The sequence below is a fragment of the Gopherus flavomarginatus genome, chromosome 1 (genome assembly GCF_025201925.1).
Source record: "Gopherus flavomarginatus isolate rGopFla2 chromosome 1, rGopFla2.mat.asm, whole genome shotgun sequence".
In the NCBI taxonomy this organism is placed as follows: domain Eukaryota; kingdom Metazoa; phylum Chordata; order Testudines; family Testudinidae; genus Gopherus; species Gopherus flavomarginatus.
The window spans coordinates 327325406-327352105 of NC_066617.1; the positions used below are offsets into that span (position 1 = coordinate 327325406).

The 26700-nt window shown below is 39.8% G+C and overlaps 1 protein-coding gene across 8 annotated transcripts in view; it reads left to right on the top strand.

Moving 5' to 3' along the window:
• The window catches only part of LNX2 (ligand of numb-protein X 2), a 108052-nt gene extending 82184 nt beyond the window's left edge, over nucleotides 1–25868 (top strand). For 7 of the 8 annotated variants that reach the window (XM_050937224.1, XM_050937219.1, XM_050937218.1 and 4 more), the window contains 9 exons: nucleotides 5360–5607; nucleotides 5998–6138; nucleotides 6631–6830; nucleotides 10490–10858; nucleotides 13645–13785; nucleotides 16912–17089; nucleotides 19009–19240; nucleotides 20700–20858; nucleotides 23531–25868. In XM_050937224.1, the coding sequence (XP_050793181.1) occupies nucleotides 5360–5607; nucleotides 5998–6138; nucleotides 6631–6830; nucleotides 10490–10858; nucleotides 13645–13785; nucleotides 16912–17089; nucleotides 19009–19240; nucleotides 20700–20858; nucleotides 23531–23666 (1804 nt within the window). In that variant the 3' untranslated portion in view covers nucleotides 23667–25868. The remainder of the gene's footprint in view (nucleotides 1–5359; nucleotides 5608–5997; nucleotides 6139–6630; nucleotides 6831–10489; nucleotides 10859–13644; nucleotides 13786–16911; nucleotides 17090–19008; nucleotides 19241–20699; nucleotides 20859–23530) is intronic. The other variant, XM_050937226.1, reaches the window with a different exon arrangement.
• The last annotated feature ends 832 nt before the right edge of the window (nucleotides 25869–26700 follow it).

Sequence of the window (26700 nt, forward strand, 5' to 3'; positions counted from 1 at the left end):
CATGTAAATACAAAAAAACAATATAAACCTATTGTCTTACTATCCTTGTACTTACAACTTGGAAACAGAAGATTAGAAAGCCAGGAGATAGAAAAATCACTCTCATAACCGAGAGGGTCACCGAACCAAGAAAAAGGACACCCACCCAACAACTTCCCTCCCTTGACATTTGAAAAATCTTGTTTTCTGATTGGTCCTCTGGTCAGGTGTTTGGTTCCCTTTGTTAACCCTTTACAGATAAAAGAACATTAACCCTTAGCTATCTGTTTATGACAACTATATAAAATCATTGTGTGTCTAATGCACAACTCATATAAGGAGGTCTAATTTTAACTGAATCATTATTCCCATCAATCAGTCTGTAACAACATTTCAGTTGCTGTGTACCATGCATATGGAATTCCCTTTCTGTTGACGTGTGCTACTGATAACCTTCCTTCTCACATTTTTTATACCTGATAAAGTTGTTTTTCAATATAGCTTATTTGTAAACATTGGAATACCTTTATGTAAAGTACCTCGACTGGCATAAAAGGTGCAATAAATGCGTAGCTTGAATTTGATTTGATATGGATCGGTGAATCCAATAAAATACTACTACTGATTATTAAATGTTAGATAAATGTACAATTCAATACTGTTGCAATCTTTGTCATAGATATTACAAACCAACTTTAGTGAGCACTCGGATGAACATGCCTGTTTTTCTAAGAAATGAAATATACTTGGTTAGCCTCACTGTTAAAAACATTCAAACTCAGAATTAAAATGTCTAGTGAAATAATAATTGGCTTCATTTAAGCAGAAAAGCTGCAAGAAATTTCATAATATCCACCAGTCAACTCCAGAGTGTGTGGTAAATGCAAACCATTCTATCAAGGATATTAGAAGCATGAGGCACAAATTTGATGATTTTATGGTCAATAATCACCCCAAGTTACCTCATTGCTTACTTAGAATCCCCTTGATTTGTCAGTTTTTCAGGTTGATCAAATTTGCTTGGGAACCACAGCCCCTTAGAGTCAGCCCTTGTACTTTATTTCCTGAGCATGTAGTATTTAGAAATCTTGTTAATGTTTAATAACTAACCATGGTATTGGTATCTACTTTATCAAAGATCATTAATTGACACAGGTCGAATAAAACCTTACTTAACTTCTGCAATATTTGATTTAAATTCAACTGACTGAGTCTTCAGATCTAATCAAATTCCATTCTAGAAAGTTACAGCTTTGATCTAGCACAAAGCACTTTTGGTTCACATGAAGATTAAGGCCCTGTTTTAGGGGGTTTTATTATTATTATTTTTATTTAAGCTGAGCCACAACTTGCCATCCAGTATTAAAAAGGGTAGCCACTTCAGAAGGTACCACAACACCCCTCCATATCCCCCATTACTGAACATTTACTGCTTCCTTTAAAAGGAATATTTTGTGGAAAGATAAATTTAAACCTTTTATAAAAGCATCTTTTGCCTGAGAAGAACCTTTTGAGTTGCTCAGTGGCTGGAAACCAACATATTTAATGTGTAGATTCATACATGACTATATAGCAAGATTTACAGAAAAAATCATTGCAATAAATGCAAAACCTATTATTCAAAAGTAAGGAAAATCCAAAGGATTGGGGTTTGAAAGTTCCTTGCTTAACACTTATTCTCACCTAGATTACAAGCTGTGTTCCCATCAACAGGATGCCCTGGTGAAAGCCTAGCTCATTGCCACGCTCGGTTGCTGGGAAGGAGGAAAGTGCTGGAATTACTACCAGGATGCTGTCCCTGGCCCTTGTTTTGGGGGCTCATCTTTCATATCTGCCTCTAGCTACTAAGTGTCTGATGCATTTGAAGCTTTTCTAGCCTTCCAAAACTCCAATTGCTGGAAGGGTGAACGAGCTTTCTGTGGCTTTTCCCACTCTTGACCTTCCTGGCTACTGAGAGAAGGGGGTCCTTATCGCTGCTCTCACCCCTCCTCCAGTTTCCAAGCTTGCACAAGAAAGGGTGGAGGGAAGAGAGATCTCCACAATGTAACTCCTCCTCCTGAAAGTTTTTTGGGTCCTCCTCCCAGCACTCCCAAAGCAAATAGATACCGCCAATGAATGAGTTTGCTGCTGACCTGCCACTCCTAGTCCTGGTAGGTCATGATATGTTACATCTTACACACATGGCACCCTGATCTAAGGAAAATCTATTTTAGATCATTTTGGAGATTTTTTTTAAAATGCTAATACCATCTCTTCTATTATTCATAAGTAAGATGGCCTGATTTTACAGATAGTATAATATGAAAAATAATGCCAGTAAAATGCATTTTACATTCTGAAGTTCTGATCATGTAGCTTGTTGTGTGAAGATAGATCCCTGTGCCCTCACGGAGACCCACTGACTTCTGCATGACTCTACCTGAGCACTGCAGGCTACCCGTATACAACAGATTTCAAGATTGGGGCCCCAAAATAGCTTTTCTCCAAAATGCTTGCAATAAACAAAATAGGTCAAGGTATGTGGTATGGTCTGGAATTTGTATTGGCCACTTGTCTAGAATGGTCTGCGTAACTTGCGCATGGCTTCAGTAGTTGAATAATGCACACATACTGTGCATGATAAATCCCTTTATCTAGATAATAAGATTCCAGGAATGTCACTCTGAAGCCTAAAGTGTCTGTGCTAGTGTGAAATGATGGAAGTAGCTACAAGTATGGTTAAGAACTCTTTTGTTCAGAGTATCGCCAGGTAGAGTCATCACTGGGATTCATAGTCTATTGCCTTCCAATGTTTACGTTTTCAGCCGTTTGTCTTTACTAATTACACTACGAAGTGTACAGCTGCAGTATCATCATGACATGTATGTATGCCATGCCTAGAGTCCTAGATCATTGTGAGATCAGGTAACTCAACCAATCACCGCTGTCTACTCTATAGCTAATTTGCTTGCCATATTTGCATTGGTTATATGAGGGAGACTGCGCAGATGAGGGATTATTTGGCCCAGGTGCTATACCCAACTGCCACCTGCACAAATCCACACAGTTCTCCTAGCACAACACACACAAATCAACACAATCACCTACATAGAAACACCACTAACACACGTAATAACCCCAAATATCACCCTGTAGCCTAGAATGTCTGCTGAGTCAGTGTGAAGTTAGGGAGACAGATACAAACACAGCTGAGAAAATAGTTTTATTTGGACTATCACTAGGTTCAATTGTCATTGTGATGTGTAATCTGTTACCATCCAGTTTTTTAGTTCTCAGCCATTTTTGGTATTTTACACACACAACTTTCTGAATTACATCTGTGCAATAGCTCAGACTTTCAGCTCTTTGTATAGTAATCAGAATCTGTATACTGTGATAGGATAAATGGATATTCTAGGTCTATAGTCAAGGTCAAGGACTAGCTTGCACAAGAAAGAGTGGAGTGAAGAGAGATCTCTGCAACTCAACCCCTCCTCCTGAAGGATTATTTGAGTCCTCCTCCCAACTCCCAAAACAAATAGATAACTCCAGTGCAAGTGTTTAAAAATCACAAGTGAGCTATAAAGACTTGGCAATGTCAGAATTAAATAAATTATTGCCTTCACAAGACAGTTACATTGCTGGCAGCATGACTGCGAGTTTAGTGACCAGTAACACTTTTGGGGGTTGCGTGGCATTTCATCATCCATTCTAGCTCATTCATGAAGCTCTTCTAACTAGCATTTGTTGTAAATTGTTGTAAATTGGATTAATTATGTTTTAATGGGTTAGTCACATAGACTACTGCATGAAAAGTACACTGAGATCACTGGACACGCTTTGCATGTTATGAAAATGTCCTCGTTTTAACTTCAGTTTAGGAAGTTCCTATTTAGGAAAATAATATCAAAACCTTTTTTTTTTTTTTTTTTTTTTTGAAGATTTTAGTCATTGACACCAGGTTGTAAAGGTGTAGTTTTGACATAGATAGGACTCTTCAAAAATATTTCTAAACAGAAAATAGTCTTCTCTAACGGTATTGAAATAAAATTCTAGATTACCCAGCATCTATACCCCCTAAACTGTGATCTCTATAGATCTCATGAGCTAGACTGATAATTAGAACAGATCTATATTTTAATGAGACTTATAGGGAAGCTTCAGGTTCTATAGGCAGTAATCTTTGTGCTTCAGTAAGTGGAACTCAATTCCTTCCGTGTGGGTACTGAACCCCAGTGTGGTGCTAGGGGGCACTGTGCTGCTGCAAATTTTTCAGTACTACCAAATCAAGCATTTAAAATGACGAATCCGGTATCATATATTTACTTTAAAATATCATGTTGACTTAAAAATAATGAAATTTTAAAAAATAATAAATTTGTTTTGTCTTCTGATGTTTGAGCCTTTTGGAACTCACATTTTTAATCTTTGCTCTGCAACCATGAGGGCTAGAAGCATATTCTTTAAAAAAATAAAAAAAAAACCCACCTGAGATTCTCATGACTCCAAGAGCTAGGGCTTTAAGAAAAACATCTAAAATTACAAGTTTCACAATCAAATCATGAGTTGGCAACTCTCCATCTTATGGATGAGACATAAGACCCATGGAATGCTGAGGGAAGGCCCAAGTGGCGGGGGGAAGGAAAAAATATGTATTTCTAACCCAACCATAGGTCAGGAAGCAAGAGGAGCTGGGAAAATATAAGGCTTTATACTAATTAAAAGGAAACTTTTAAATTAAGGACTGTGCATTTTTTATTTCCGAGCCTGAGATTATCCGTTGCTTGCTGTCTTTTTAACCATGCTAAGGAAAGCCCTGGTTCTGGCTCCCTGTATACTAGCCTGGGGTAGAGAAATGCTCTGTTCAGAAAACCTATGCACGCACAAGTGACCAAAGGATGTAGTATTTTTTTCTTCCCTTCCCACCCCCACTTTATTTGTTGTTTTTTGACTACAGCTTTGGCCATGCTCGTATAGAGCTGACTCAGAAACAGGCTTTAAATTGTTAAGCAATCCAAATTGAGAAACTACCTATTCCAGGCATGAATTGGTGTGATGGGAGGGGAAGTGTGGAGGGAAGTTGAATAGGGGGCAGGGCTTGGACTCAGAGTAAGGGATTGGGTAGCATGGAACTGTGATACCTATTCTTGGAAACGAGGAAGGGGGCATTCTATGGACGGCAAACGAAAGGATGCCTGGAAGGGGAGCAAGAAACTGGTACAACATAGACTGGAAGGCGTGCTGGTGATTGGGGAACGTGGAGGAAGTGGGCGCTGGGGACTTGGAGAGCCTTGGAAGTGGGTTGCAGGAAATTTGGGACTGGAATGTTCAAGCTTTTAGTGCTGTGTAATATGGCCACTTTTCATATATATTTGAAAGTAACATGACGCTCTACCTCTAGGTGTCCTGGAGCTTCCCATCGAAGGGTTGTACTGGAGAAAAGGAAGTCTAGCAAACTGCAGACAGAAACTGAGAATGAAAATGGGCCTAATCTGATAGATCACCCAGGCACTTTATCTCCAGATACAGACCATGCTGGGACGGGACCAGTGCCCGTGGATCAGAACTTTCCACCAACTACTCTTCTTGCGTGGACAGATGAGCCTGGCCTTGACAACCCTGCCTTTGAAGAGAGCACAGTAGCAGACAGTATGTCATGTTTATCTTTTTAATTCTCTGTTTGGTCTAAATCAAACCTAGAAACTTAGTGACATAATTGTAAGTCCTGCAAACAAATAACAAACCCTACATCTCCAACTGCTGTGCTTGTCCTATAGTGATTCTTATTGGAAAGTTAAACTCCTCCAAAGAGTTCTCTACTTGAAAATGTAGCACTTGGATGAAAACACAGTTAGATGGGAAAGATCTATCTGTTGTTTTTACTGCAATAGTACCATACTGCTATAACGCAAAGCTATCTGGTACTGTAGAGCTTGTTAATGTCTCTGTTCTGGTCTGATAGCTACATTGAGGCAATGTTTTCTGTAGAATTGCTGAATCTGGTTTCTAAGATGAGATTTTTTTCCCCTGGATCAACAGGCTTCCCACCTGTGGAATACTGTCCTGTTCGAACGAAAAGACAACTGAGTAACTCCTGCATCCATCTGCATCGAACTAACAGTAACACCTCTAGCATCTGCGATATTAGAGAGGAAACACTGAGCCTTACCACAGAGGAAGGTGGTCTTTCCCCTTCCTTTTCCTGTTTGTAGCTTGTGTACTCACCATTCATTAGCATCCTCCTCTTCCATTGTAGCTGTCTGTGTTTGTGTTTGGAGGTGTGCTTGCTTCTTGCCTTGACCTTGTAAATCAGTGACAGCTGTTGCTGCCCTGTGAAACTGGTTAAGGGAGGGCTAATTGATAAAGAAAATGTATGAAAAAAAGATTATTTTTTTAAAGGTTAGGTCCCAAACGGTTCTGAATAGCCTCTTTTTAAAGTAATACCTAAGTTTTCTCTTGGTGCATGGATATTGATCACTTATTCTAGGTCTTTATCTTTTTCTTAACCAAAGTGTTTCAGCAAACAATGAAGCCAATCCAATTTGTTTTATTTGTATTATACCGTTGTCATCTGGTGTGCTTATAGTGTCTTCCAATAATTTGCAGTGTTGAAAATGTACTGGAGTATGAAATATATTAACCTTTCTTTGTTTGTTTCTTTAAACTTGTCAGCAACCCACCAGTCACCTACCTTGCCCGAAGGAGAAATCACTACAATTGAAATTCACCGGTCCAATCCTTATATTGAGTTAGGAATTAGCATAGTGGGCGGCAATGAAACTCCTTTGATCAACATTGTTATTCAAGAGGTTTATCGAGATGGGATCATTGCTAGAGATGGAAGACTCCTTGCTGGAGACCAAATACTTCAAGTATGGAATCTAATTAAATTGTCTGTCCACTTGCATGCATTCAATCATTGCTGTACTTTGTTATGAGATGGTGGTAGTTCTCCTGCCAATCTGTGTTGTGTAAATGTTAGCTTTGCAATATTAGTTTAAAAACAAATTATTATTCAGACTGAGCAGAGTCTGTTATTCCAGTACTGATACCAATGATTTACATAGTTCATGGGGCTTGGCTTCCTATAATTATTTCTGTTCAATAGCTTTTAAAATGGATAAGAAAGACGGAGTGTATTATTTTCTATTTTTAATGGTCTGAGGCTCTCCTCCTCTTCTTTTGAGATATAGCCACCCCTTCCGAAGAAAGCAAAGGTTATTTTTGGTTAGGAAGTTTAATTTAATTTGCCTTTTGTAATTGCATTTGTGAGTTACGGGATTGATTTTTGCCTTGTTTATTATGCTAACTAGACTGTCATGTTCCCTTCAGCTCCAGCTTCCTTGCCATTCCTTGTTACCTGAAATCAACAATTATGTTTAAAAACGAAAATGTTGTGGTGAAGTCCTTCACTGATGTGATTTGAAATGTTCTGATATGAATATTAGGGTTATTTTTCCTATTTAAAATTAACAGATAAAATAACTTTGGTTATTATCTTTTATAATTATATAATAAATCTAGGAGAATGAGTATATAGCAAAAGAAAGTATTAAAAGCTCTGGTTCTGTTTTATTTTAAATGAGTTCTTCAATTTTATTTTCAGCAACTTTAAATATTGCTGTCCTTTGTATCCGGCATACCATAGTAAATGCCCCCTCATTGCCAACTCTGGACAATTACCCCCCCCCCACACACACACACACACTGATGTGGTTGGGAAATTTTAGTATCCTTTAAATAAAATTAGCATGGACTTCAGAAAATAAAACCTTCCTTTCCTAACATTAGAGAAACCAGCCCTTTTACTATCAAAAGTATTAGGACAGAGGTTGGCAAAAAGTAATCCAAGCTATGTTCAAAACCAGGCAATTGCAGGTGTTGGTTGGATGCTATATCCAGTCACTAACCCCAGCAGCCAATGAGAGCCTTTCGGTAATCAAGGGCTGTGCCATGAGCTGCCAGAATGGTGAACCTGTTGAAGTTATAGAAATTCATGTCGTTGAGCTGCTGGCAGTTATGGTTCCAAAAGCTGTAAGTATCTGTAAAGTGACTCTAGATGGGAAAAAAATGGAACTGCAGTGTAAAAACCCTGTAGACCTGATAACACTGAAACTCTGCAAACTCTGTAAGCAAGTTCAGTAGAATCCCCTTGCCATTGTAAGAAGCGCATATAGAAGCAGGTGTGGAGAGGTGCAGAAGACACAAACCAGACTCTGTGGAAGACCTAAGGGCTTCCTTGCTCAGAGTTGGCCTGTGTTGGTGCTAAGCTGGCTCATGAAATTTACTAGGCTTGGCCTTTGCAGACCAAAACTAGGTATTATGTTACATGCAGTTATATGTTCATGCTTCAGTGGTGGACATCTGAAGAATTTAGACAAGCTGAATATGACTGTAAGGTGAACTTTAACACTTCTTGCCCACCCGAATGGAGAAATATTTTCTTTTTCAGATAACCTTTAATACTTGACTGAAGGCACAAGGTTTAATACTATTATATAAAATTATAATGTACTGTATATTTCATATCAACAGAGTCTTTAAAAAAACTGATTATTTCATTGTTTAGAAATACATGCCTAACATTTTAAATATCTTAATATTATTTAATGTATGTAATTTTATGTAAACATTAAGAATGTAAAACAATTTAAAATATTAATCATACGATTAAAAAAATAGTCTAGATTAATCGCAGTTTTAATCACACTGTTAAACAATAAATACCATTTATTAAAATATTTGGATGTTTTCTACATATTCAAAGATATTGATTTCATTTACAACAAAATACAAAGTGTGCAGTGCTCACTTTATATTATTTTTATTACAAATATTTGCACTGTAAAAAATAAAAGAAATAGTATTTTTCAATTCACCTCAGACAAGTACTGTAGTGCAATCTATTTATTGAGAATATGCAACTTAAAAGTGTAAATTATTATTTTTTTACACAACTGCACTCAAATAAAACAATGCAAAACTTTAGAGCCTACAAGTCCACTCTTCTTCAGGCAATCACTAAGACAAATAAGTTTGTTTACGTTTGTGGGAGATAATGTCCACTTCCTATTTGCAATGTCACCTGAAAATGAGAACAGATATTCGCAAGGCACTGTTATAACCAGCGTTACAAGGTATTTGTGTACCATATATACTAAACATCCGTATGCCCCTTTATGCTTCGACCACCATTCCAAAGGACATGGTTCCATGCTGATGACCAGTTCTGCTAAAAAACAATCCAAAGCAGTGCAGACTGACACATGTTCATTTTCATCATCTGAGTCAGATGCCACCAATAGAAGGTTGATTTTCTTTTAAGGTGGTTCGGGTTCTGTAGTTTCCGCATTGGAGTGTTGCTCTTTTAAGACTTCTGACAGTATGTTCCACACCTCATCCCTCTCAGATTACAATGTTGCATTGTGGCATTATGGACTTTTTGATGCACCATTATGTTACTCATCACATGATGTTATAACACACAGTTGAGGTAGGTCTTTATTTTGTCAGAGAAGGGTAAAGAGAAATATGTCTTTGTTCAAGGACATCTGACTATGAGCTCTTGTAGTGTCATCTGCTAAACGCTGAAAAGAAGGCGTTTGGTACTTTTTCACATACTCCATGTTTCACTTAGAAGGTCTGTGTGGAAATAGATGTTTTGCTTTCACACCCAGCTTGCTTTAATATGTTTTAGAATTAACACAGTAGTGTATAGGAAGTAGACTATTGATGCCTTCTGAAGCAAGGACAAACTAGGGCTTAAAAATATTACTCGGTGGATGAAAAACAATTATTCGTGGTTGGTTGGTTGGTTTTTTAAATTGAACTTGTATTTCATTTCAGGTTTCTTTTTCATTTTTGGAAGAGACCAGAAAAAATATGCTTCTTTTAACATATTTCCCATATAAACTCTACTTTCATAGGCCTATATGACATTGGTGGTCATTTCACTTGTGTCAAGAAATGTCATGTATCAACAAAAAGAAGTTAGTTACCAATTGTAATACAGATTAATAACTGAAACATCTTAGATATTTATCAAAAGAGGTCCTGGAATAAAATATCTGTCAGAGATTACATTATAAATTCCCGTTTTCAGGGATTTGTTACCAAGTTATATTTGTCTGTTTCACTCCTGAAACTTACAGATTGAAATGACTATTCATATTTAAAGTGACAGCAAACAGCTCCTGCCCTGAGCATACAGGGTGAAAGACCCAGGATGATCAGACACAAATGCACTGGGAGACGGAGAGGATGGCAGTAATTTAGAATGTGAAAGTTAGTGTTAATTGCAGTAGTGATGGCGTAATGTTGATGTGGGTTAGCTTTGCAGGCTCAGCTGATAAAGTGTTTATTTAGGAGAATTGAATGAAGAGAGGGAAGGAGCACAGTGGGATAAGTAGATAATTCCAGGTATAGACTATTAGAGGTTTGTAACAGGGTCTCTGAACTTGGCAAGGATTTTATTGATACATCCAGAAACCAGTAAACAGATATGAATATTGTTTCACCTCTTGTTTTCCAGGTCAATAACTTTGACATCAGCAACGTGTCCCATAACCATGCTCGAGCTGTTCTTTCCCAGCCCTGCATGGTGCTGCATCTCACGGTGCTCCGAGAGAGACGATTTGGAAGCCGGACACACAACCATGCTGACAGCACTTCGTTGAGAGAAGACGGCTTTCAGGTGACGCTGCATAAACGAGACTCTAGTGAACAGCTTGGCATTAAATTAGTGCGCAGAACAGATGAGCCAGGAGTTTTTATCCTCGACCTTTTGGAAGGGGGATTGGCTGCTCAAGATGGCAGACTTTGCAGCAATGACCGGGTACTCACAATCAACGGACATGACCTGAAGCATGGGACTCCGGAACTTGCTGCTCAGATTATCCAGGTAAACTCTAACAGGGGTACTTTATATAGTCTGAAACTTTAAAATTTATTATATGTCAAGACGCTTATTGTACATATCACCAAATTTCACCCCAAAATGGCATAGTATAGTACAGAACAATTTGTGTATTATGCCTAAACTGTATCGTGGTTTTGGCAGATGTTACTCATTACTAGTAGCTGAACGCCTGTGCTGTTGCTCAGGTAATTTTATAAAGTTGTGTGTGTTTAAAAACAAACAAACATAACAGTTGAGAACTTAAAAATTGGATGGAAACAGACTGTGAATCCCAGTGATGATTGAACTTAATGATATTCCAAACAAAAAGAGTTTCCAGCCATGATTTTAGCTAATTCCATTTCCTTCCCACTGACTCAATGGACTTTCTAGGCTTCAGAGTGATGTGTGGGGTTATTGTATGGGGGTGATGTGACAGATTCCCCCCAGGGTGCCACTTAGAACTGGGGTACCACTGAGCCCACCTGACCCACCAGCCTGGGCTCCCTCTCACATTGTGGTGCTGTGATAAGTTGCTACGCTCTCTAAGCTTACTCTTTCACCAGCATACACCGAGGTAGGGACACATCAAGCTGCAGCTTCACATAGATGCTGAGATCAGCTCTGCATGGGAAGGCTCAGCTAAAGTACCTCCCAGTTGCTAAGGCACGCACCCCTTCTGGAGTGTAAATCCAAAATTATACCGTCTTGCACTGCACAGGGAACTGTACAGCATAAGCTCATAAAAGTCTCCCCTCCCTCAATGTGGAGAGATAGATGGAACAACTTTCTGCCCCCAGTTTATAATTTTTACACACTGGTTTTAGACAACAAAGAAACAAGTTTATTAACTACAAAAGATAGATTTTAAATTATTATAAGTGAGAGCAAACAGATCACCTTAGCAGGTAAACAAAACCACAAACTGAGCTTAACACAGTAGATAGGTAAAATATGATTTAGCAAATTCTCATCCTGAGTGATGAAGAGGCCGGCAGATTCTTAAGGCACAAGGTGCCTTGGATTTCCCAGGTTTTCATACACAAGCTAAAAATCCCTCTAGCCTGGGACCATCACTTCCCACAGTTTAAATCTCAGCTGCGTCCGGGAGTCAAAGGGCTCTGGGCTGCCCGCAGCAGCGAGGAGCCCAGAGCCCTTTAAATCTCAGCCACAGCCAGGAATCAAAGGGTTCTGGGCTGCCCGCAAAGATTCCCGGCCGCAGCTGAGATTTAAAGGACTCAGAGCTCCCCACTGCTGCGGGCAGCCCAGAGCCCTTTGAATCCCGGCCGCAGCTCCAGTGGATGGGCTGGGGCTGAGATTTAAAGGGCTCGGGCTCCCCTCAGCGGCAGCAGCTCTGTACCCTTTAAATCCCTGCCCCAGCCCCGGAATGCTCCTGGTTCCCCCAGCCACCGGAGCCCCGGGCCCTTTAATTTTCCCCTGTGGGCTCCCAGCCACCTCTTCAGCTGGGATCCCCTGGTTGATTTAAAATCAAGTATCAACTCTCCACTCCCAACCTTCCTTTTTGGCCCACAGCTGTTTTGGTGGGGTGGCGCTGGGGAAGGAGGGTTTGTTTCTGCAGGGCTGGGCGGTGCTGGAGCGGGGTGTTTTCGCAGGGCTGGGAGGTGCTGGGTGGGGAAGGTGTTTCCACGGGGCTGGGGGTTTTGGCCCTCAGCTGTTTTCTTTGGAATAATTTGGCCCTCGCCACTTTACGAGTTGTGCAGGCCTGGTCTAACAGAAGAAATCAAGGAAAATCGTGATACTGTGTAATTATCACACTCTAGCTCTAGATCTCAAAAAGCTTTATGAAAGTAGGTAGCATTGTCCCTCAGTTTCCCTATCTGTAAATAGGGGATTAAAAAAGGAAGTAACTTGCCCAAGGGTCACATAACCAATCAATGGCAAAGCTGGAGGTGGAAGTGGGGGCGGGGGTCTGATTCTAAGCCATGTACTCATCCAGTAAACCACCTTACCTAAACACTGGGACTATGTAGAATGCTGTTGTTTACTATTTGATTAACTCCATACTCCAACAGCAGTTGGAGACTTGTGATACTGGTGGGGATTTTTTTATTTGCTAGTATAATTTAAATTTCATCTTAAATATCATCTCTTGTGATTAGGGGGAAATTCTAATAATCTTGTGTTATTTTTATGTCAGTTTTTCAATATATTGAGATTTTGAAGAGGTCAGTTTTCTATTTGGGGATTTTGGAATATTGAGCTTTTGCATAGTCCCAAAAACTACAAAGTTTGGTGGTCTGATTATATATTCTCTCCAACTACTTCAACAGATTCTCTGAATCTGCTTACAAAGTTACTTATTCTAGGTAAATAATTTGTTTTTAAATATCTATTAAGATTTGAAACATTGAGTAGTTTTGAAAACGATAAAATCATAATCTGTCAGTGTATTCAGTCCCTTTTCTTGTTATTATTTCCTTGTATTACAGAAGTGCCTGAAACGGAACTGAAACTGGGGGCTTCGTTGTGCTAGGTCTTGTATGGGCATAGAGACAGAGCCTGTCACAGAGTTTACAGTCTGAACAGACAAGAGAAAGAGAGAGAAAAGAAAGTATTAATATCTCCATTTTATAGATGGGGAACTGAGGCAGGAAAAAATAAATGACTTGCCCAGCATCACACAGGAAGTCTGAGGCAGTGTCAGGATTTGAACCCAGATCTTTCAAGTCCCAGCTCAGTACCTTAGCCACAAAACCATCCCTCATCTCCTAATTAATAACAATACAGTGAGAACTTTATTATTTTAATTTTGCATGTATATCCCTCAGGCTAGTGGGGAAAGGGTGAATTTAACAATCTCCAGACCAGTGAAATCTCAGACAGTCGCTATTCTCCGAGAAGCAGGGACTCATAACAGCAGCCAGCACCAGGCACAGCAGCTGTTCCACAGCAGACACAGTTCGCATAAGGTTAGTGTTTCTCTCCTTTCTCCACTTGAAAAGAAAATGTAATAGCATTTGATGGTATTTAGATTTGCTGGCTACTGCGACACACACAAGTCTTGTGAATGAGATAAAATTGTAGCTCTGGAATCGTATGTGGGAAAGCGAGTAATGTGTTACAGCCATGTGGAAGGCTTGCCATTCAGGAGCATCCCTGGGACTTCTGATGTGCAAGCCATTGAACTGCAAGGCCCCAGGAGCTGGAGCATATCCATCAGCCATATAATAATCCTGGGAGCATTCTGCACCCAAAAATTAAAAATTCTGCAAAATTCTGCAAATGTTATTTGTCAAAATAACACTTTATAATCAAGCCAGTTTCAATAATTTTGGTAATTTATTTCAAAATACCTGTCAGCAGGCATGTCTGTAACAATACAGACACACACAAAAATTCCCCCAGGAGTAGAGAGTTAAAGAAACCCCTACGACAGCCCAGTTCCTGTTTCTCTGCCCCTCCCCCCCACCGAGCCCAGCCAGGGGGCCAGACACCCACAACCCCTCCCCCCACAGAGACTAGCCATGAGGGCCCCCTCAACCAATACACCCACACCCCATCCTCTCCTCAGAGCCTAGCCACAGGGCCCCCCGGTCCAGATACCTGCACCCTAGAGCCCTGCTGTGGAGCCCCCCCCCACTTCCCCAGACACCTGTCCCCCTCACCCCACCCCCAGAGCCCAGGGATCCAGAGGTAGAAACAGCCTGATGCTTGGTCCCAGATTTGCACAAAGTTTCCTTCATGCCACCCTCTCCTTCCCTCAGGGCATGCTGGGAACTGCAGCTACCAGGAATCCCCTAGCTCCCTTGTTCCAGCAGTGTCTTCTGTGTACAAACTGGGCTCTGCTGAGTCCAGTGGCAGCTAGCAGCACTGCAGCCCATTTCTGTGAGGAAAAGGAAATTCTGTGCACTCGTTAATTTCTGCAAAATTCTGCATTGTGCAGTGGCGCAGAATTCCCCCAGGAGTAATATAAACAGATTGTCATTGCCTGTGGTGGAAAAAGTCATGTTTTCCCTTCCCTGAATCAAAGGAAAGAGAGCTGTGGCTACAGCATGAGTACTGGCTGGCTTATATTTTCTATGACGGGGTGAAGGACTGAATGAAGAGACACCATGAATCTGGAGTGGCATTATGCAGAAGACCTACTACAAAAATAAAATGCTGTTCAGAGCTTATGCTTCAGACATGTTGGTAGTTTCAAAAATATGACTTCTGTCTCTTCAAATTAAATGAATCATATAATCACCTAGAGTATCAGGTCTTTAATAGACCTCCTTTATATCCTTTTTCAACAAACGGTGTTGATAACCGAATTCAATCTCAGTCACTTAAATTGTGAGCACTTTAGGTTTTTGCCAGGATTTTCTTCCAAAAATTTGAGAGATTTTAGAAAAGAGCCAAGGAGGTTTCATTGTATAGTTCACCTGCACTCCTCTCTTATGTAAGGAAAAGCCGAGGTTGTTGCTGAAGTTTTTTGTCTTAAAGAATTTTGTTTACATAATTGTACAGCACCAGCAAGTAGATGGCCACAAAGCCTGATGGAATTAAAAGTAAGCTGACTTTAATAAGTGCACAGTGATATGTGTCTGCCACTCTAATACTGAACTACTTCTGGTGTTATGTAGTGGGAATATAAAAAGGTACCGCTTTTTTCATACACGGGGGGGGGAGGGGGAGATGATATAACTGCCACTGGAAGATTAACTGGTGTAATTTCTTATTTCTGTATTTTTAGTTTACCTCTAAATCTTCTGTAGATTTGCGATGATCAGTGGAGGTAAATGTGGAATGCTTTGAATATATCACCAAGTACATGAGGATGAAGGCTTTTAAGCAAATAAAATACATTTGGGCTTGTCTACATAGGCAAGTTAATTTGGACTAAGATAAATTTAAATTGGAAGAGCTATTATAGAATAACTCCCTGTGGAGACACTCTTATTCTGGAACAAGAGTGTTGTATGCTAAATTAGTCTAATCTGTTTCCAAAGCAGATTAAACTAATTGGGAATAAAGCAGTCTTATTCCAGAAAAAGTGTGTCCACACATGGAGTTAATCAGGATAGCTATTGCAGAATAACTCCCTGGGTAGACAGACAAGCCCTTAGTTCAGTTTTAAACCCTCCTGATGGTGTGAAGCCAAACATAGGTAAACCTGATTCTGGAGACAGGCTGGAAAAGAAAAAAAAATTGCATATATAAAAATAAACTGTTTAAAAGTTGTGTCGGCTTGTGACCCTTAAAGTACATATGCTTTTTCATTTCACATGGAGTCTGTAGAATTTGGTCCATATGATACTTACAAAAATGAGGCACTTAGTAAGTGTGACTTCCACCTAAACATCAAAGTCCTATGTTTCTCAGTGCCATGATGCTAGCCATATGAACGTATGGATTTTGTGCAGCAGCACCAAAACTTGGCATTGCAGATCTTCAATGTCGAGTTCCTCTCTAAGCATATTGTAAGTAAATTAGAAGTGAAATGTAAAAAATGGATGCTTAAAGTTAGACTCCTAATCCATATTTAGGTACCTAAGTAAGTGGCTTGATATTTCAGAAGTGCTGATCACCTGCAGCAACCATTGAAGTCAATAGGGCCTACAGGCAGGGCTGTCTCAAGGGGGGTTTGGGGCCCAGAACAGTCCCCTCCCCCTCTTTCCGGTTTCCGCCCCCTCCCCTGAGCGACGCCGGGAGCTGGCGGAGTGGACCGGGCTGGGTTCTTGTTGCGACTTCCCGCTGGTGAGTGCAGGCCTGACCCCCACTGCCAGCACCAGACCCTCTGCTAACTCCAGCCAGCGCACTCTAACACCCCCTCTCCGTCCCCCCGCAGCAGCCTAATGCCCCCCGTACGACACGCACACAAAGCCGTCCCTAGGATTCAGCTATTTGGGGTGGCAGCCGCGGGGCCCCACAAAGTGCAAGGCCCAGAGTGGCTTCCCTGATTTGCCATACCCTAGGGACGGCTCTGGCTGCGCGCTCTCTGTACCTTTGAAAATCAGGTTGCTCTCATTAGCTACCTAAATATAGATTAGGAACCTACTAAGCATCCGTTTTGAATTTTTTTAAATAAGATATCTTTTGTTGTGTTCTTGCAGATTCTTTCCCAGTGTGTTACATGCCAAGAAAAGCACATTACTGTGAAAAAAGAACCACACGAATCCCTTGGAATGACAGTGGCAGGAGGCAGAGGCAGCAAAAGTGGTGAACTGCCAATTTTTGTTACTAGCGTGCAACCTCATGGCTGTCTTGCAAGAGATGGCAGGATCAAACGAGGTAGGATTTAACTCAAATGGCAGCATGTGCATCTTTCAATTATTCTTTTCATGAATTTGGTTTGCATGGTATCATAAGGTTTCTCAACAGATGCAGGGTAGCAATGATAAATGCTTCTCTCAAATATTCCACTTATGGAAATTCAGTGTACAATGCCACACTTTCCCCTGGCTTGGGAAATGGCTGTGTAAAGTTGACTGTAATCCCCCTAGGAGTTAAGGATCTTGTCTGGTGTTTTTCACTTCAGTACACACATCCTATTTTTGGTTTTGGTCACATGGGTTGGGCCCTGTAGCTGTCTGAGAAACCACCTCTCTCCTTGTGCAATGTCTTCAGTACCTCAGCTAAACTGATCTGTTCTGATGACAGGCACCTTGTTTAACGGTGCTAACAGCAGGGCATTTTCAGCAAGTGACTGTCCTTTCTATAATTCACTTTCCTCATCCTTTCTCCGACCTAGACCGAGCTTGCTGATCTTCAGGACAGGGCATCTGTTATCCCCAGCTTTTGAGAAAGGAATTGGGTAGGGTATTTGGGGGGTGGGAGTAGGTGTGGGGTGGATGACATTGGTAATCCTGATGGGATAATGCTTAAGGTACGGCCTGACATTTTCCTGATTTATTTTTTGTCAAATGTGTTGTACATGCGCCTAAATCACATAAATAGATAATGCAACCCCATGCAATACTGCACTGATTTAGAAATCCTATGGGCCCATACCGACATTAGGCAAAGTTTGAACAGTAACTGAAGTGTGCAGATTTAAAATGAGGTAATGGAGGATATTTTTCACGACAGTGTAAGGTAGGAACATTAAATGCAGTATACAAATGTGCACAGTATCTTTTTCTAAACATTATTTAAAAATCCATTTGTCGAACCAACAGTTGTGATTTTCTTCCTTACGTGATATTAAAGCTACAATTGCAAAAGGAATTAGCCTTCCCAGCTATGCAAGTTTCTGGAAAGTGATTGATTCTCGTATCTTGTGTAACTAAATCCTGGATTTTGCTGATTTGTTCTGCACTGCAGCAGCAATACTGTAACCACTCACACAATAAGAGACTCTCCTTCTTTTAAAATATTCTCAAGGAAAATCGTTTTCAGCAATCTTTGTATTTTTGACTCTTTCTAGATCATTATAATCTTTTTACAGATGCTCTTGCTTCCTCAGAGCTGATTTTTCCTAATTAATCTTTCCTGTAATCCCTGTTTTGTCTTTCCCAATTGGTAAAGCACAGACCTGCAGTAGGATTGAAGTGTGCATGTGGGGAAGGAAGTGGGGATACTCTTTTCATGCCCCACTTGCTGTGTTACCTTGTGCAAGACTTCCCCTCTCCCTCATTGGGTACATTACACCTTTTGCCATTCCTTTTCCCCCTTCCCTTTAAACCCTGTGGGATGACTATGAGGAATGGGATATATTAAGAAAAGGAACACAAAGCTGTAGAAGTCACACAAAAAATCCCTAGTGGTGAGAATAGTTTCCAGTGGGAGTGGTGAAAGCTCCAGTGTTCAAGTCATTTAAATGTGGACTGAACAGAGCACTGGAGGATGTACCATAGGGGTCAGTTCTATTCTGAGGCAGGAGAGGTGCCTGACCTAATAGATCATTTCCACCTCTGATTTGCATGATAGCAGAGCATGCTAGCCAGGCACAGCATTTCTGTTTCTGCTGAGATATGCAGCGGTGAAATAGATTATGCATTATAATGTTTAAATTACCTGTATGAGGCTGCAAAGTGAATACACTGCAGTTCACAGCTCTGAGAGTTACTGTTTTTGACTGTCTAGGCCCAGGGAGATAACACATTGATGTGAACAGGCACTGAGTAATGTGTACAGGCCAGGTATTAGCACAGGAAGACAACTGTTCGATAGGCCACATGACTTACAGTCTTATTTTGCCTTTTAAACAGGTGATGTGTTGCTGAATATTAATGGCATTGACCTGACCAATCTAAGTCATAGTGAGGCAGTGGCTATGCTCAAAGCCAGTGCTGCCTCTTCAGTGGTGGCACTCAAAACACTGGAGGTCCAGATTGTTGCAGAACAAACCCAGACTAATGAGGAACAACCAAGCACAATAAGCGAAAATGAATATGATGCTAGCTGGTCACCCTCCTGGGTCATGTGGCTGGGCCTTCCCAGGTACTAGTTAATGAATGATCTGTTTAAACTCATGTTTACACTGCTGTTATAATATTAACTCCTGCATTTGGCTGTGTCATTCTCCTGACGTTTTTCAGTTTGCTATAAAATATTTGTGTGACGTACATAGGGCTGAAGCAACATGTTGAAGGGTTTGTTTCTTATTGTATCTGAACACATGTATAACAGTTCATTTTTAGTGGGGATTTACTTTATGCTGCTGCTGCAGTTTTAATTAATATAATGTTAAAACTGATTTAAACTCTAAAGCAGAGAACAGCTTAGTTACAGTACCTGCTTCACCCTATTGCTGCCTATCTATTGCAGCTACATTTCAATTTACAATCCACTTACAAAGGATTGTACAGCAAAAGTATCCTCTTAGCCAACCGGAAGATAGAAACCACTGATTATCCCTTCAGAAACCTTGGGAAAAGTCTAACGCTAACTAATTCAGTTCCCCCGATAAATGTAAGCTGTCCTTTTGATCCCCAAGTTAAGCCCGAGTTTTAAACAGGAAACATAGAACACTTACCCAAATCACCCTATATTAATACACAAAACAAAGTTTAGAAAGGCAAATGAATAACTTCATAGAATGAAGGATATAACCTTCACTGATCATTGACTTTTATCACATGCAGAAAGAAGTTAGAACAGATCAATCTGCATTCACAAATCTCACATATGTAACTCAGAAAACCAGCCACCAACTCCGTCAAGTACAAATACACCCGCAGCAAACCCACGTCCTTTCCCGAACTTTTGCCCTGACTGATATGAACAGATTTCACTTCTCATCCCATTCTTCATTCTCTGCTTTTGATCGTTATCAAGCAGAATCCATAATCAGCATGGACACGTCCTCTGGAATGGTGATTGAAGCATGAAGGGACATAAGAATCTTTAGCGCACTGTAGGTATTTCAAAGCCAGTACAGCTACTCAAATGCAATCTGAATTATTTATACTCTGCCTTTTGCATCATCCAAAAAACTGTCATCTGATTGCAAAATTTTCATTACTGGTAGTGATAAATCAGAAAGAGGCAGAAAGAAGACAAATGGAAATTCAAGATGGAAAATCCTAAACTGACAGAAAAATCATCTTTCATTTTGCAAATAAAACACATTGGATATGGAAGCTAGTGGGATGTGGAGGGGGAGGATAAATATATGTAACTGTATTTCAGCAATGATTCCAACAATACATTCTTTATGTTTAATACTCTTTTACCTCCAGAGGTTTTTTTGTAATTTTAAGCACACAGTAGTCAAGATGGTTAAATATTACAAGATGATTCATCCTGGAAACACTGTTAATTACCAACCTTTCCCCACCATTAGCCCTTCTCTTTCGTGCTTATTGCAATGATGCGATAGAGCAAGTGTTGCACATAACATGAAAATATTTACATGGCATGTATTTTTCTCCTTCCACACTACAATCTCACCCCACAGCGGCCTACATAGCTGCCATGATGTAGTGCTACGGAGGAGCAATTTAGGAAGTTGGGGCTTTAGCATTGTTGGTGGATATGAGGAGAATCACACAAACCAGCCTTTCTTCATTAAAACGATTGTTCTTGGAACTCCAGCATACTTTGACGGAAGGTTAAAGTAAGTACTACCGCATCTTTTGAAATGGTATTAGAAATCAGATAGACAGAGTGATAATAAGGCATATTGCATGAAGTGATTTGTTACATTACATATATCCCTTGGGCCACTGACTAATATCCAGTATTTCTTGGGAGCTGGCCAACTCTCTAAAGCAGCTTGGCAAGTCTACTAGGTGCAGTGCTGAGAAGTCAGAAGGATTTTTGGCTGGGGGAAGTGGATCAGTCAGAACTTGTGGGAGCATCTAGTCTCAGTCATTTTTTCTTCCCCCACCTTTCTTTGGAAACACGTTCCACCATCAACCACTGGTGCTGATTTGACCCATCTTCCCCATCACCTCTACTGATTCCTTGACTCCTCCATTAGGCCAAGACCCAGCACAGGGGGAAATATCTTGCCCAGGATTTGGAGCTGGGAAGTGAGCGTGTTGTGTAATGCTCTCTGCCTACTTCGAGAAGGATTACCAAAGCTAGAGGAGCTTCATTTTATAATAGAGGTGTGGGGAAGAAGCTGGAGCAGTATCTAGTCAAGATCACTGTGAGAGGCAATCGACATGCAGGGTCCAATTTCCAAATATGGCACTTTAATAGGATCCCCAAATCTGGCATTTAGGGTGTTTGTTTTGGCTGAATTTAGGGTCCTTCCAGATGCAGGATTTGAAATGCCTATTAAAGATTCCCTCATCTGTAAATTGAACATCACGAAGGTTTGATAACATGAGTAGAAGATTGTACCATATTTGTTTTACATACAGAGTAAATATGAATCATGATGATTACAATTTAAGGAAGACTTAATTTCTTTTCAGAACAGCTAAATGCATGTTTTCAATGACATGGCGGTGACTAGAGACCATCTTATGACTCAGATCATAACAATAGCTAAGCTGCTAAGAGTGATACTCTGTGGTTTTTGGGAGCTCTGTATGACTCTTGGAGGTTTACTACGCAATAATCTCTGTATTTCTATTTCGTTACATAGTGGCTTAAGAAGAAAATTCATTTTATAATTTTGCATGCCTTATTCCTAAGAATGGAGTTTCCCTGCTCATATACATGAAGACTGTGTACCAGTATCCTAACAAGTTTTAAAGGCCCTTGCCTTAAATATCAAATAAAATAACATTCTCAGACTCTTAAGCATACTATATTTTTTGTTTTATGGTCCTATACATCACTATTTTTGTTTCAATATACAATTACATTAAAAACTATATTAAAAGAGCATTGAGTACTTGACTTTGTAACCTTAGAAGTTAGGAAATGTTCTCCCCCCTCACTCTGATCCTCACCACTCTGAATCACACTGCTTCCTCCTACCCTGCCTATATAGGAGCAAAAGGAATATTGAGAATAAAGGACAGAGAATTCTGGTGTCCCCCACAGTCAGGAAATGCAATGGCAGGGAAATTACTCCTCATCCCCTGCAATGCAGTGCTGGAGCATGCTCAGTAGCCCTGTGGGAATAGAACATATACTGTCAAGTCACAGATAGAAGCAGTGTGGGGATAGAGGCCTGTAACCTAGCCTTGCCGCGCTGGGTGGTGGGGCTCGGGCTTCGGCTTTCGCTCCAGGCCCTAGCAACAATATGCCAGCCTTGGTACTGGCTTTTTAATGGGGTCGCAACCCACTGTGGGGGATCCCAACCCACAGTTTGAGAACCGCTGAGATAGAGCATGCTGAGTGCAGAAAGAATCTAAAGAGAACGTAGCTGGTAAACTCAAACAAGTGTCTATCAAGCATGTACAAACTGAGATTTGTCAGATGTTTATAACTTGACCAAATTTAGGCAAATTTTCACATGGATGGCAAAAGGTGCTTTCCCTGCGTAATTTTAAATCTCTTCTCCAAAGCATGGGGACAGTAGATCTTCTCAATGAAATGGTTGTAGGAATTTTTTTAACATGGGCAAAACAATGTATTTTCCCTTAACCTCATTTTTGGAAATAGTTGAGCCATTTTAGTTGAAACTTCCTGAATGTACACTTTACCAGACTTAACCATTCAAGCTAAAGTTTCCCATACCAGGTGTCTGCCTCAGAGAGAGAGAGAGTGTGTGTATGTGTAACTTTACCAAACTTAGCCGTTCAAGCTATACACACACCCTGAGGCAGACATCTGGCATGGGAAACTTTAGCTTGAATGGTAAAGTTATAAGCAACTGAAAACAGGGTCTTATGTTGGAAAGTGTTGAGCAATCTTAACTATAGATGTCACTGCTTTTGCCAGCTACAATACATGCATATTATATGTAAATATGTGTGTTAGCCTATAAACATGTATATGTTTTTATCATATAAACATGTATATTATAAGTCTGTCTATATATGTTTTTATTATCCCCTACTTAACCCTGGTAAATGATGACTTTTTCTCTCTCCCTCTCCCACTCTTGCATCAATCCTAGTATCTTTCCACTGGCAAACTCTTAAAGCAAGTGTTGGAATTACACCAGAGTTGAACCTCAGGGGTTCAAGAATTCCCCTTACTAATTACAATGGGAGGTCAGACTTCATTTTTTTAATTGAATGCTCTTAGCTCTTGTAGCTGAACTCCAAGTCCAATAGAAATCTGAGGCCGTAACTATGAAATGCCATCTGTTACTCATTGTTGTGTTAAAGTTGTCGGGCACCATTGTTCATCAGCTGCTTTCCATTTTGTTTCCTTTTTTAGGTGTGGTGACATGATTGTCGCTGTAAATGGGCTATCCACAGTGGGCATGAGCCATTCCTCACTAGTTCCTATGCTGAAAGAGCAGAGGAGCAAAGTAACTTTGACTGTTGTTTGCTGGCCTGGAAGCCTCATCTAGATTTGTAACACCGCTTTGGTTCAAGCAGTTGATTTTCTACATGGCTGATATAAAGCCTCCATTTTTTTCTACTGATACAGCTGGTAATAAGCAGGGCCAAAAACTGCTACATTCTTTTTTTTAAAGGGGGGGATTCTCAACCTCTTTTCTGTACGTATGTTGCCATCTTGAAACAGCCATATCTACTGAATTTGTTTTGCTCATTGTTTAAGAGCTGGCACATGCACGTTAAGATGTTATTGTCATTAAGCCTTCCCAGACAGTAATAGCCTGACAGTCAGCAGAAGAATTCTGGTGGTATTTCTAGTTTCTTTTAGTGTTTTTCCAAATTGAAACATAAAATGGTAAGCTATGTACTCTCTCCTCCTTGAGAGAAGATTCACACCAGTAATGCAATTAAAGTTCTACCCGTTGCTGCTGTGAATCAAAATTGGTATAAAAAGGAATGCATTTTTCATTTTTTGTAAATATTTTCATTTTGTTCCGGTATGTTAAAACCATTCAAGGACCTGTCTTACTCATAAGAAAGTGTTTGGTCCCATGGTTTTTGTTGCAGGTCATCAGTGTTCACAAAAGAGTAGGACAAAAGCCTGATATTACTGGAATTTTTATAAAGTGCAATAATCTGACTCTTTGCCAGAAAACAATTTAATATATTACAAAGTTTATATCCTATAATGCAAAGGAATATGGAAGTAATCAGTCAGAATGCTGGCAACAATAAAAATGCCTGGGTCACCTTTGATCGAACGGCCTGCTGTATTAGAGTTTACTTTCCAAATGAATGTTTTGCTATGTCAGAAAATTTTGATGAACGTTTTTACTAAAACCATTTTTACAGTTTATATTGTGATTGTCAGTAGCTCTTTTTATTCTGGTGTAGAAACATTATTGTGACTCAACCTGTAAAGCAGAGAGGTATTTAAAAAAAAAAAAAAGAAGAAGAAAGCTGTTTATGACAGTACATTACCATTTAAAAGCAAGGAGGCTGGACTCCAAGTGCAAAGGGAGCTGCAAAGTTTTACTTACTCTGTTACTTGCTGACAAATGCCTTTGTATAAAATGCTGAAAAGATCTGTCTTGTATTTGAGAAATCATTTTTCTTTGGCAAATGCTTGCCACTCGATTGTTGACAACTATAAGATTTTATATCTTTTAATTATGTTTAGCATTTTTAAAACAAGCCTTGTACTTGCAGGTTTTGTTTTGTCCATAACGTTTGCAGGGTAAGCGTCCTTTTGTAAAAACAACCCAACTAATGTGTTGATCTGGAGCAAAATCTGTACATTGTTAATATTCTGCATACTTGAAAAAGCGTTCCATTTAGAAACCGAGTTCAGAATCTGAACTAATTTATGAATGACCTCTCTGTTGTAATAACGATGGTATTAATTATCAGCGAATGTATTTCATAATCACTGCATATTTCAATTGTGAAGCATGAACTTTATTTTCAGACTTAGCAGCTATACTATTGGGGCATATTATCGCATGTCATTGATTCAAGTAGCTTTGTTTAAAAAATAAAGCTGCCATCTCTTGCAAAAAATGTAAAAGCTCTTATGAATGAAGTAGTTTTATTCCTCTCTGTGGTGTATGATGTTTGTTTGCTTTCACACTGTCAGGACACAAATCAATTGCCCATGCAGTATATTACTGTATAGAGAATAATTTTTTTGAAGCAGTCAGATATCCTTTGATATCCCTAGCTGAGATGAGAACAAGTTTCCTCCCATCCAAAAATAGTTTAACTGTATATTTTGTTTTTAATGCAAAGTTTTGCCAACTACGTCTTTGCATAGCATTTACGAAATGTATTTATCGGTGTGTTGGATTTAAAATATTTCATTTGAAGTGACATCATACTCAAAATCTGAGCAAAAATCAAGCTTTTGCCCTTTTTTTCTTTTGTATCATGAAAGCATGGTTAAGCTTAAGTTGTGCTATATATTTTGTTCCACCGGGCAATAGCTTTTGATCACAGTGTCTTGTGACAGAAACTTGTTCCGAGGGGCTCCTCTCTTGAACTAATGTTTGGGGGGAAGGGGGAGTTTCTCTCATGATCTTGTGGTTAGTTTATCGGGTTTATTCTTCGTGCCTTCTGTTTAAATTATTTCAAGATTTTTTTTCAGATGTTGCTATCTAATTGTGTGGTATTATTGGAGAATGAATGAAAATAAAAGTCCATTCTGCCCGTTTTAACAGTTCAGTATTGTGTCTCTTTACAAAGAATGTATGTAAATGAATTCATCGCCTTCAGTTTAGGGATGTATTTCTCTCTCTGGTTAATCACAAATTACAGTTATAGAACTTCACAGAAAAATCTCAGAGCGCATTCATAAGAAAATAGGAATATGAGACTCACTAGACTGGAACACCTCAGTTATCTACCTAACTCGCATTCCAGCAGTGAGTAATATCAAAAAGCTTCAGAAGATGATGGAAAACCCACACATTCTAGTACTTTACCACCAGGGTGCTGATCATCAGGAGGACTCTGCCATGAGCCAGGTTTGGCACAGGGAAACACAACCCAACCTTGTTGGAAAGAGCTTTATGCCCTCAAGCAGGAGTCATTCTGTTTAAGGAAGGTGAAGAGCAACTTTTTAAAGATCTGCTTAAGCCCTCACTAGATGTGCTGGGCAGATCCCAGATTGTGGTTCTTGATAGGACATTGCCCAGTAAGTAGAAGGCTAAGGAAGCCTTACACTGGACAAGAGATTACCTGAAAAAAAGAAAAAGATCTGCAGAATTTGCCAATATATCAACTGTGGCACTTCTGTCTAGTGTGAAAGTGAAAGGGTAAGGATTTTGATGTATAGGCTGATATAGCCGCTGCATCTGAACACACGCACTTCCATTAGGTCCTGGACCTAGTAATCTATTTGTTTTGTCTTCCCAAAAGTAACAGCCTAAGCAATCATATGGCTCTTTAGCTAAGATTATAAAACAGTTTATTTTGCCTCCCGGCATACTAATGAAGCAAAATCTGCAGGTTCATGATTTCACTGGATCAATTTTTATTTGAATCAAG